The sequence below is a fragment of the Branchiostoma floridae genome, chromosome 14 (assembly GCF_000003815.2).
Source record: "Branchiostoma floridae strain S238N-H82 chromosome 14, Bfl_VNyyK, whole genome shotgun sequence".
In the NCBI taxonomy this organism is placed as follows: domain Eukaryota; kingdom Metazoa; phylum Chordata; class Leptocardii; order Amphioxiformes; family Branchiostomatidae; genus Branchiostoma; species Branchiostoma floridae.
This window is the reverse complement of record NC_049992.1, coordinates 18,700,975-18,714,184: the sequence shown is the minus strand read 5'-3', so window position 1 is coordinate 18,714,184 and position 13,210 is coordinate 18,700,975. Positions and strand designations below refer to the sequence as shown.

The following is a 13,210-nucleotide window of genomic DNA, read 5'->3' as shown; positions in this document are numbered from 1 at the left end:
ATTTGCTGAGTGGTAATTTTTATTTTTATTTTTTTTTCTCCAAAAAAAAGAGCTAGCGAATCCGTGAACCAAGAAATTAAATTGGTGTGGCCTAAGGTTATCAAATAGCTCCATGTACAGTGAATCCGTAACACGTGTTATGGCTGTAAAATAACGATGGCATCGAAACGTAACTAAACGTTGTAAAATCTGTACATTGTTAGCTATCTTTATAGTGTAAATGTAAATGTAAATTTGTTCTTGGTTGTGAGCTCCCATGTTCTTGGTAGCCAGCTAGTAATGTATATTTCTAAGATTGACAGAGGATATTTTGTGTATGAATCGTACCGTGCCATCTTGCTATTGAGCATTGAGTGTAAGAAAATAAAAGGCATTGGAATATGTCAATGATCTGGACTGAAATCATTTGACTACTTTATGCATCATTACACATACATTGCTCCATGCTATGATCGTGTTTCGTAATTTGCAAGAATCAAATCTATCTAAGCGCCAGTTGTCCGCACATGAATCTTTGCCTTCTCCTATGATACTTTGCGCAGGAAACATGTATTCCTTCCCAGGACCATATGTGTGACGAACTGAAGCGCCCTCAAGCGGTAGTATGATGAATTACAAAAAGCCCAAACTCGACTAGACATAAGGCCATGCTGATTTGATTACATGTATGACATCCTATGGAAACCCCCAAACTGATGCAAACGTGCGAATGAAAAAAAGTTTGGCCAAAAAAAGCTCAGGTGGCTTCATTGTGGTCAGAAATCTAAGTGGTCAGAAAGTTGAATGCATACCGAACAAGACATGTAGATTTTTTTTTTCTTTTTTGTTCTTTCACATCTTCTTGACCATACAATTGACATTCGCGTTCCATAACATTAGTATACGTTTTCCGATATCATTTTTGCAATTTACGGCATGTATTTGCTCATTTTGCGGCTGTTTTGTACGATATAGAGTATGGCTGGACTTCTTTTTAAGTTTTTTGGGGAAACGTCCGAAAATTGACACGCGCCTAGACGACATCCATATAATTAAATCAACATGGCCTAATCAGCGAGTTGTCAGATAGAAGCAGTACCGGGTACTACAGACATGACAGATTGGACTCTGTTGTATCCAACTTTCGTCAGTATCTAGATTTCGTACCAGCCCGAATCCTGGATATTCAGAAAACGGCCTGAGCAGGAGGACGTGTCCTGGATGATGGAGCTCAGTTTTGGAAGTAACGTTATTTCACCTTTAACCGCGGGGTAGCCTATATCCGTCGTGCTGCTATACAGGGTATCCAAGGATATCAAGTCAATGGACGGTAGTTTCAAATTGTCATATTTTCAAAATATTGCAGTTTGAAACCACCATCTGTCGACTGAATACCCCTAAATACATTGTTCTTAAAAAAAACGGATAAAGGTGACCCTACCAAGGACCCTACGGATAAAGGTGAACTAGCGTTAGAAGCGGTACTACAGATTGAACTCTGACGGGAGCTCAGTTTTGGAAGCAAAATAAAGAAACACGTTAAACATGTTCCTTTAAATCTAAATGCATGTTTGTACTTGCTTTTTAGCACTGTCCAAATTTTACGATTGTCCACTTGTAAGTATATATTGTAAATGCAGAAATGTTCGCGGTGGATTAATGTTCGCGGTTTTCGCGGTGACCACTTCACCGCGAACTTAAAACCACCGCGAACATTTGTCTATTATGGTATTAGACTGCAGTCTATGGTGTTACCGCGAAATTAAATCCACCGCGAAACGTCCTTTTTCCCGCTACCGCGAAATTAAATCCCCGCGAACTTAAATGCATTTACAGTATACAGATGCCTCAGAATTTGCTTGAATGACGTGTGCCCAGAAAAAATAGAGATACTCAGTGGCACATATGTACGAGGGGCGTTCAATAAGTAATAACTCTAACCCACTTCCAGTTGTCTGACCTATTGGAAATTTTGCATGTGTAATGATTCATATCTCTATAGTTTATGTTGCAAAAAAGAGCTCTAAACTAATTGTGGTTTCTGATTTACTGGTGTTTGAATTGAGTTCGGTGTGAAATGGACCAGGTGTGAAATGGAGCCAGTTGAGTGTTGCGCAGTGATCCGGTTTTTGTATTTGAAAGGACGCAGACCAAAGGAGACTTTTCATGAAATGAAAGAAACTTATGGTGATGATGCCCCATCATATGACCTTGTAAAACGCTGGCATCCTGAATTCAAACATGGCCGGAAGTCTGTGGAAACAGCTCCTAGACCTGGTCGTTCCTCTTCTGCCATTGATGAGGCATCTGTTAGAGGACCAACCTGGGGTGTCCTACAAAAACGGTGTCCAGAGCTGCATCTAACAATGGGAGAAATGCATAACTCTGGGTGGTTCCTATGAAGAGAAAGACTAATAACTGTGCCAAGTTTCATTAATCTCCTGCTATGGGAAATGAGTCAGAGTTATTACTTATTGAACGCCCCTCGTACCTTTGAGCCTTCGTACAATCCCGTCCCCATTCCCAGCGGCGACTTACTTTATCCAAACCAGATGGCCGTCTCGCGGTCCCAAATCCCCGATCAAAACACATCTTCTTGACATTGGTCACCGGTTCATTTCCGAACTTCCCGCCGGGGAGAATCAGAGCCGTAATCTTACTAACAGAACAACAGACCCCGGGGCGTGACCTGCTTTTCTTCATTTCCAATTCAGAACCGTCGCTCCCCCCTCCCCAGAAAAGGACATAACGTTTTGCTCCTGAGTTGGAGTTCATCATGTGTTTGTAGCGGGCTTCATTTCTGTAGTGTCACTTTGAGTTTTTTATACACCAAACAAAATTGTACCAGACATACCAACGGCTGGGTTAGTGGGGTACTAGCTCTTGAGTCTGGTCTGGAATGAGAGGTCTCCTTCTGTTCCTAATTGTGTACCCTTCCCTCCACGTCATCACTTCGGACCGCCGTTGAACGTCTTCTTCAGGCGTCGCTGCCGTCATTTTCTGTCACACCAGGTAAGTAAGACTTCTAACATTGCCGACATAACGTTAGAAGAACGTGGTAAGACCAGGTGACCATTTCTGGACGCCATTTTTACCCGTAACTCTGAGAGAAGGGTTTGATTACAACAGCAGCCGTACAACAATGTCCGGGAGGTCTGATAGACGTACTAGATTTACAGACAGAGCTCGAGAGATCTTGTAATCAAATTCAGAGTGTGTTTTCTTTTCTCCTCCTCCTACTGTCTAATCTGTAAACCAAACTGTCTCCAGAACGCGCACAGACCAGTTCTTGAGCTCTTCAGCCCTACGGAAATGTTGTCTCAACCTCCGTGGAAAACTCTTTAGCAAAATGTTTTAACTAAGTTGATGTCAGGCAGGTTAGAACCACCGGGTTGGCTCAGTTGGCCAGGCGGGGAGAGAAGCTTTAATTGCCGAGGGATCTCAGCCTGAAGACCCCGAGAGGGACCGTACGTCCGTCCCATGTCCAAACGTTTTGTGAAAACAAAGTATTTGCTAAAATAAGACAAACAATCGTGAAATCAACCCCAGAAGGGTGACGAGCTACTGGAATCGTTCAGGTTATTTTAATGACCAAGCTGTGAAAACATTTGGAAGTGTCACTTGGAATGGTAAAGCGACATCTGTTTCAGGTCTTTAATGTTAATAAGGATAGGCTTTCCGTCTATTCCGGACCAGCAATTGTCGGCTACGCACTACCTTTGGCTTTTGTTTGGTCTACTTGTAACTTGTGAAGCTTTATAATGTTGCCATCAAAATTACTAGTATTCCAAACATTCCCACAACAGTATACAATTCCTGTTGCCGTATATGCACCACTGTGTCACAAGTATACAATTCCTGTTGGCGTATATACGTATATGTACCACTGTGTCACAAGTATACAATTCCTGTTGCCGTATATGTACCACTGTGTCACAAGTATACAATTCCTGTTGCCGTATATGTACCACTGTGTCACAAGTATACAATTCCTGTTGCCGTATATGTACCACTGTGTCACAAGTATACAATTCCTGTTGCCGTATATGTACCACTGTGTCACAAGTATACAATTCCTGTTGCCGTATATGTACCACTGTGTCACAAGTATACAATTCCTGTTGCCGTATATGTACCACTGTGTCACTGTGCCTTTCATGGACGCCTCAAACTTGAATCCTTCTGTGTACAATAATAACCTACATTTATTTCCGGATTGCCGAAGTATTATTTCTATTCTATCAATGAAAGAGCCATGTGTTATAATGTTTGAAACATGGTCAGAAGTACTACTATCCCTATAATAGAGTGTGTCACTCAATATGGGATTCCACAGCACCGTAAATCTATCTGTATCCGCCTGATTCTGCATGTCTGAATTCAATTAACAGATAGCTCTGTCAAACGGCTTTCCAATGTAGCCTGGTTTCCAGCCCCACGGAAGGCGGCACTGGGAGAAATTTATGTCTCTTGTACCCTGCTACGACAGAGTTGGCTAGCCTGGATGCCAGACTGTTTCCACGGCCAAGAAACAAGAAATAGCCGACGAAATGGCCGAGAAACAGTCTGGCATCTAGGCTGCATCCAATGGCGCTGCGGGAAACCTTTCATAACCTGTAGAGTAAAATTTCCTTGGGGGCATGTTGGACCCAGAGCCAAGTTGCTAGCCAAGAAACAGTCTGACATCCAGAATTAGACTACGTATACATCCAATGGCGCTAAGGAAAACTTTTCATACTCATAGTCTGTAAACCAAATTCTATACGGCCTGTTGGACCCAGAGTCGAGTAGCTGGCCAAGAAACAGTCTGGCATCCAGGTTATGTCCACGGGCACTGAGACAAACTTTTCATAGTCTGTAATAATATCTTATCGGGGGTATGATAGCCTGGTTACCAAACCCCAGCCCGATCTCAAGTATCTACCGTGCGACACGAAAGATATTTGAGGTTGGGATATGGTATCCAGGCTAGGGGTACGATGGACCTAGAGTCGGCGAGATAGCCAAGAAACAGTCTGGCATCCAGGCTATTCAGCTGACACTATTTTCAAACTTTTCATACAGAGGACGTGACCTGCGTTGACCCTGGCAAAATGCCCTGGCAACATTCTGGATTCCAGGTTACTCCACATGAGGACCCGGGTGTTTTGTCCACACTATGAATACACGGCCTCCGGGTGAATAGATCAGGGTAGGAGCAGTGGGGATAGGTCGCCAGCTGTTGTGTGTATGTATGCAGTCAGGAGAAAGTGAAAAGGAAAGTGGAACAAACAGGCAGACAAAAGAAGAGATAAATCACAGAGGTAGACAGGACACTTAGGAATGTTTTTCTTCTAAAACACACCATCCTTCATATATGTATATATCATGCTTACGATGTGTCATTTTCTCTAACTCGACAGTCAAAGCAGAAAGGCAGGGTCCCTTATCTTATATAAAATGGAGAGAACGCAGTAGTTTGGCTATGGGGATTAACATATCTAAGGTCGCTTCGAAATTCAGCATAGCGGGGTGCACATGCAAGGATTAGGTACAACACTGATTGTGTTTTTTCAGTTCAGAATACAATCTGCTATATATAATAAGATATGTACCAATAAGGTAAATTTGCCGACTGGTTCTCTTTTTAAATTCACGTTTTATATGACGGCCTTCGGACGTCATGATAACAGTATTATTTGAAAACCAGAACAAACCAGAAAACCGGAACAAACAAAAATCGTGATCCAACACATACAGTATAACAACTGAAGAATTCCTACATCAAGCTTTCCGCCTAACATGCAAAGAGGAATCTCTATCTAGGGCTTTAACAAGAAATGGACAGATGGACTACCTTATACCTGAACTACTATGTGTCAACAGCATTCTGCGACCTTTTAGGTCATATTTGTTATTGAAAACAAAACTGTTCGGTGAAACGTCACACTGTCACGTGACACACAGACAGCTGCATCCCCCAGTCCATGCCGTTGCCATAGCAACACCGAACACCCGTTTCCTCTTGAGCCTCGATGTTTAATCTATCTAGCACGGCTCTCTTCTAGTGTTTACATCTTAAAGTAACTTGGTACGACCACTCTTCACCTTTAGACACTGTCTTGTGGGTCAAGACTTCATCTTGACTTAAGACTTCATCTTGACTTCAAGTCGCCCTACGTAAGGTCTCATTGAAAGAGATCCGAGCCAAAAAATGAACGGCTGCACGGACGCGTGTTTTTAGCGGTGAGAAAATCCCTTTTAGCCAACGGAACTGATCTCAAAAGTTAGATTGGTGAAAGCTTGTTTGTAAGTGAAGAAATTAGCAGGTAAAGTTTTGCAGCCGCGCGCTCGGTCGGAGGTACACAGTCGTGGGTTCTGAGTGGTGCGGTTGTACACTAGCAGCGAAAAAGTGCCTTTTGTGGGGATTGACTAATCGTAGTTTGTAATTGCTATAAAAAAGTTCCTACGTATAGTTTACGTTGGCAATTATTTCCCACGATATAGGGTATTACTAAATGTTCTCGACATAGAATGAAAAATCTGCTGAAATTTTACGTAGCTTCATTATGAACGCGCCCATTTAAACCACGAATTATAACATAGAAGTCTATGGGAAGAAGAAACTCATCAATGAGACCGTAAGACCCCATAACTCCTTCCGCATGGGTTTGACAGCGAAGGTATGTCTGTTCACTTGACGCGGCTTGAGTTCCACCATGTTATAATAGCCTCCAGGCTTCACTATTAAGACCCTATTAAGGATGTCAGGACCACGGAAATAGGGTATGTAACATTTGGACCTTTCAAGAAGACTCTACCTAGGGGAGGGGCTACTCTCCAAGCAGAAGTTAGGTTCCGGCTGGTTTTTGTAGCTAATTGTGCGTTTCTAATCGTTTGAACCTTTGTTTATTCACGAAAGCTCAAATTGGCCTGCAGGCCGCTTTTCATTGAGTTCATAAGAGAAAGGCAAGGATCAGACAAAGTAAACTACAGTACAGTTTACATTATTTATCGGGCTATTTTGTACCGTTTGTCCTGAGCCCAGACAACGATAAAATACAGAAAGCCCGATAAAAACGCATGAAAACGTTTTTGAAAACAGCCAGAGCCTAACCTCTGCTTGTAGATTAGGGAGCTCAAGGACCGCCTAACGGACTTTCGATTGGAGCATTAATGCGGTGTTTATTCAATGACCAGTATGGAAGGATGACATCCTCTGGGAACCCTTAAAACTAATGCCAGCGTGCGGAAAAATGCAAGGCAAAAAAAATGCCCTTAACACGATTGGGTAAATAACGTAAATACTAGTACACATAGTATATCTATTATTTGTGCGTGTTATTTTTCTAACGACATTGGGACTGACTTGGCATTCTTCGACATTAGTTTTTGTTTGAGCTTAGGCCACAGCAAGTAAACCTTATGGATGACATCCTCTGCAGACTGCAAAAATAGTGCGATAGGGCGACAAAAAAAAACAAGATGGGTGAAAAAAAACAAGATGGCTACATTCTCAAAAATAGGCACCATAAAGTTATGATGAATGTTGTAACAAGAATTCATTCCTGTATTCAAGACATGTACTAGTGTGGTAAAAGTGACACTAGTGTGGTAGACTGGCATCATCAACAAAGTTGGTAGCCACACTCATGGCTTCCATATTGGTGTCACTTTTACAACTATTCAATAAGTTTCATTTCTACAACTACAGCCCTGGGTACCTCGCAAGTGTCACTTCTACAAGTACAATCATTAGGCTACGATACAACATATTTGCTCATTTTGGTACTTTATCGTCATGTTGACCATCCCTGCAGAAGAAAAAATTCTTGTTTTTGTTTCTGAAATCAGGCGAAATTTAATGCGCGCGCGCTGATGTCATCCATAAAAATTACTTGCTGTGGCCTTATCTAAATCTCGACTTGTAGTTTTAGGACACCTTTATTTGTCCCTTTCAATGAGAGCCTTCAGGGGAGTTATCCTAGGTCGCAAACTGTACTTCCTCGGCCATCTAACTCCTCTGGCCTGTTTTCTGTCCATTTGGCCAATTTCTACTATTTTCCAGTGACCTGTGGAGCTGGTAGAGGCTAGGACCGGCTATGTATAAGTATAAGAAGAACTTTGTAAGCCTGCAGTCCGTTATGTATGAGGGCCCCAATGGGGGGGGGGGGGGTCCCGACAACGCTCTACGCTAAATTCTGACGGCCGGCTACTTATTACGCTGAATTCATGAAGCCTCTCTACACCCTACGCTAAATTCAAAAGCTTCCTCACACGTTATGCAGAACTCATCACCGAGCGACTGAGCGTTTGTGTCAAAGATGGTACAAAAGTTGAGTTAAAAGTATTCATGGTAACCGGCGGCAGAGGCGGCGGCAGCAAATTTCTAACGCGGGGCGTTGAAGTGATACTTCGGTGTGTCTTTCTTGCTACTATAAATAGTTGATTACTGACCTACCATTCTTTCCTCAGAGTTTCTAAGCCGGAATGACGATGGGTGGTTACGTCGTAGGGGTCCTGCTGTTCGTCATCCTTCAACATGTACGTATTCACAGTTTCAAAAGTATGTCTCCTATGATTGTAGTCGGTTACCTTCGCAAATAAGGTTTTGATTAACATGACATGTCTATCGTTCACTTCCTGATACTCTTCGGCGAGGTGGACTAGCACGTGGTGCATGCATAACTTGCGAAAACACAAATGCGCGCTTAGGCCACAGCAAGTAAATTTTATGGATGACATCAGCGCGCGCGTTAATCTTCGCCTGATTTCAGAAGAAAAAAAAACAAGATTTTTTTTTTCATCTGTAAGGATGGTCAACATGACGATAAAGTACCAAAATTAGGAAATATATTGTATTGTAGCCTAATAATTATACTTGTAGAAGTGACACTTGTGAGATAGCAAGGACTGTAGTTGTAGAAATGAAACTTATTGCATAGTTGTAAAAGTGACACCAATATGAAAGCTATGAGTGTGGTTACCAACTTTGTTGGTGATGCCAGTCTACCACACTAGTGTCACTTTTACCACACCAGTACATGTCTTAAATACAGGAATGAATGCCTTCTTGGTTCTGATACCATGTTTTGTCCCTTAATTCTTTTTACAACAGTCATCACAACTTTATGGTGCCTATTTTTGAAAATGTAGCCATCTTGTTTTTTTTTCACCCATCTTGTTTTTTTTCGCCCTATCGCACTATTTTTGCAGTCTGCATAGGATGTCATCCATAAAATTTACTTGCTGTGGCCTTATGTCATTTATTTACTGAGGCTTTAGCTCTTTTACACCTGAAAAATAAAGGAAAGGAATGTCACGAACATGCTTTTATGTATTTCCAGACAGTTACTTGTGCACCGGCAGGAGAAAACTCTGAACCTGACGTCAAACAGACCGCCAGAAAACCTCGTGTGCGGAACTTGTCCCCTTCGCCAGGCGGCGCTGTGGTACCGCAGGGTGGCGGCAAGCCTGAGCCGAGCGTTGGGCGCCCTTCGGTAGTCGTGCCCGTGGTCATATCACGTCCAGCGCCGCAGCCATCCTCATCAAGGAAAACTCGTGTTCGCGATTTGGTCCCACCTTTCCAGTACCCGGTAGGTGGAGCGCCACCGCCTGCTGCAGTACCGCCGCCAGGTGGGGATCCTGCACAGGGACCCTCTTTCCTCCCCTTACACGCACCTGCTCCACTCCCAGTTCCCTATCCAAACTATTACCCCCTCCATTATCCACCTGGCCATCCCATGCGGGCAAAGCGAGACACAAAATCCTCAGAAACTGAGACGAAGGACGAGAGCGACAATAGCCCTGAAAAGGTCCAGAAAATATTGGAGAACATTTTGTCTGCGCCGCTTGCCACCAATGATGACACCAAGAACAAGACGGAACCCTTGAAACCTCAGAATCAGGACGAGTTTGTTCCTCCAGACGATCTCTCAAGCACCCCTGTCCCTCCTGTACGTTTACCGATAGCTGTGGCTACTTTCCCGCCCGGCGTGGAGCGCCCTCGCCCGAGAGCAACTACAGTAGGTCCGCCCATAGGGAGAGCAATGGGGGCCCGACGGACGTACAACGGCCGTGTGAGGGTCCAGGGCCCGCCGCACACGCCCGTGGCACGTCCGGGAGTCCGCCAGGTCTGGACCCCGGAGAAAGTGCCGACCCTACAGCCCAGGTGGTGCGGAGGAGACACGTTCGAGGAGGCCAACCTCGTGTGCCTGAACTGGGAGTTCTGTATGATGGCACCTGGCGTCCAGGAGGGGTATTGCAAGGTAAGAAACTCAAGCAGATACGAGTAGATTGGTTCTAGAAACGCCTCAAGCGCATAGGTTCTAGACGCCTCTTACACATAGGTTCTAGACGCATCTTACCCATAGGTTCTAGACGCATCTAACACATAGGTTCTAGACGCTTCTTACACATAGGTTCTAAACGATTCTTTCATATAGGTTCTAGACACTTCTTACGCATATCATATATAGGCTCTAGACGCCTCTTACGCATATGTTCTAGACGCGTCTTACGCACAGATTCTGGACGCCTCTTCCGCATAGCTTCTAGACGCCTCTTACACATAGGTTCTAGACGCCTCAAGCGCATAGGTTTTAGAAGCCTCTTACGCATAGGCTCTACTCTTACACATAGGTTCTAGACGCCTCTTACACATAGGTTCTAGACACCTCTTACACATATGTTCTAGACGCTTCTTACACGTAGGTTGTAGACGCCTCTTACGCATAGGCTCTAGACGCCTCAAAAGCATAGGTTTTAGACGCCTCTTACGCATAGGTTCTAGACGCCTATTACACATATGTGCTAGACGCCTCTTACACATAGGTTCTAGACGCCTCAAGCGCATAGGTTTAAGAAGCCTCTTACGCATAGGCTCTAGACACCTCTTACAAATAGGTTCCAGAAACCTCTTACACATACGTTCTAGACGCCTCTTACACATAGGTTCTAGATGCCTCTTACGCATACGTTCTAGACACCTCTTACGCATAGGTTTTAGACACCTCTTACGCATATGTTCTAGACGCCTCTTACACATATGTCCTAGACCGTAAGTAGACGGCTCTTACACATATGTTCTAGACGCCTCTTACGCAATTGTATTTGTATTTTATCTCAGCAAAAATGTTGTCTTGCCAACCACGAGTGCGGCTACCCGGGTGCCGTGTGTATTGGAGCCCAGCCTGCCGAGCACGAGGACCACTCTATCCTGGGGCTGTGTTACGGGCCGCCTGCGCACCCTGGGAACGACGTGGCACGTGATCAACATGACGCCACAGTCAAAAACCATCAGTCGTAAAACGTCACTGACGTGAAACAATAGTACTGGTTGTTCAAATACTGATGGGGGGGGGGGGATCTATTGACACAGCTTACAAAAAACACCGGCAAAATGAACAAAACAGTTGGAAATCCCTTCTTTGAAACTTTAAACACTGAATGTACACGTGAGAGGCTGAATTATGTCAACAAGAAACTTCTTGAAAGTCTGTTCACCTTTATTCGAGGGGTAACCGTTGTCCGCTATTTTTTTTAAATATCAAGTCGACGGAAGGGGTTTCAAATCGAAATTGTTTAAAAACAATATTGCAGTTTCAAACCACCGTCCGTCAACTTGATATCCCTAAGTACCGTTTAAGAAACAACGGATATAGGTTGCCCCGGATATAAGTTAATGACGCATATAGGTTTGCTGCAAATCCGTGTATTTCTGCGGTAGGCATAGCTGTTTTGCGGGGAGTTTGCGTGGGGTAGAGGTCACCGCGAAAATGAGAACGCCGCAAACTCTTCTTCACCAGTGGATAGCGCTCTTTATATAACAAATATTGTAAAATGTACTCCATAGACAGATATGTTTATCTGAGGGAAATGTGGAACTATGCTGATATTTGTAATACTATATCTCACACATTTTCGTCCTTTATTTCTGACAATAATTATGACCACTTGTGGGTAGAAAAGGAAAAAAATCTCACTGTACACACGCTATTTTCAAAAGAACGTTAACATTAACAGGAAACCGTTTTCGAAGATTTATTGCCTCTATGTTGATTGCCTTTGCAACAGTTACAATAGATAACATAGTTGAACATTTATATTGCATACATAGTGGTCGACATTTCGCAACGAAAACAAAACATTCATACAGTTGTACTTTCATTAGACCACGAAACATTATAGCACTGAATCTGTGGTGAATTCAATGTTCACATTATCTACCTTAGCGTAGTCAAATTTGCATTATATACATAGGTGTATATTTATATATTCTTATTTCTATAGCGGCTGTTACAACAACCTGTATATCACCCTCCGGAGTACGAAGGATCTTTAATAATTCGTTGATTTGCGCTTGCTCTGAATAAACATGGACCAGGTTGAAATACCATATTCAGTACTTACAATTATATGTCTATATATTGATATATTACTATAACAAAGCTTTATTAAGGCCCCATCACCAACATTCACCTAAAACCGTGACAATAACTGACCACATGAAGCCATGACGATATATGTCCACACAAAACCGTGACAATTATTGTGCACATTAAACAATGATGATAATTTCCACACTATCATTTACGTGAATTCCTGCACCAGGCACTTCGGTGTAGGAACACCATTCTAGATATATACTAGTACCTTCGTAATTTAATTGTTGTCAATAACACGTGGTCAGTGATTTTCAAGCAGGCGTATGGCCTTTAGCCTGAGTATCATCCTCGCTAGTGACCGCTGGCTCACGACTTTCTCCAGCGGTCACTACGGAGGATGATACTCAGGCTATATAGCCTTGGCTTCTTTTTATAGATTTTTCTACTATGCTTTTGTTTTTTCTGTATTCCTTACGCAGATTATTGATTGAGAAAAATGTGACGACATTGAATCGTTAACACCTTACATCTGCTTTAATATCAATCATCAAGTCACCAAACTATATGACGTCATGCTTCTTATTGCCATTGTATGACAAATAATCATTATAGAGAATTGCTAACCTTTCATTCCAACACAAAGATAATGTAGGGACTTACCCCTAAATTTTCGGTCGATCTCCGTCGACCTTGTTCACAGAATGACCCTTTCTCACTCCAGCAGTGACGTCAGGAAGACACCACTTTTGCAGGAGGGGGTCATAAATATCAGAAAGTCTATGTCGCCCCCCGTCTCTGTTGAGTGTGGGCCGATGAGAACTGATAAAAGGGCCATTCTGTGAACACGTGCGACGGAGATCGACCTA

At 43.2% G+C, this 13,210-nt stretch overlaps 1 protein-coding gene across 1 annotated transcript; it reads left to right on the top strand.

The window, feature by feature from the left end:
* Positions 1–2,501: 2,501 nt before the first annotated feature.
* Positions 2,502–11,948, top strand: LOC118430754 (skin secretory protein xP2-like). Its single transcript, XM_035841771.1, has 4 exons — positions 2,502–2,991; positions 8,434–8,502; positions 9,306–10,226; positions 11,087–11,948. The coding sequence occupies exons 2-4, from the start codon at positions 8,449–8,451 to the stop codon at positions 11,264–11,266; spliced, it is 1,155 nt and encodes a 384-aa protein (XP_035697664.1). The 5' UTR covers positions 2,502–2,991; positions 8,434–8,448; the 3' UTR covers positions 11,267–11,948.
* Positions 11,949–13,210: the final 1,262 nt, after the last annotated feature.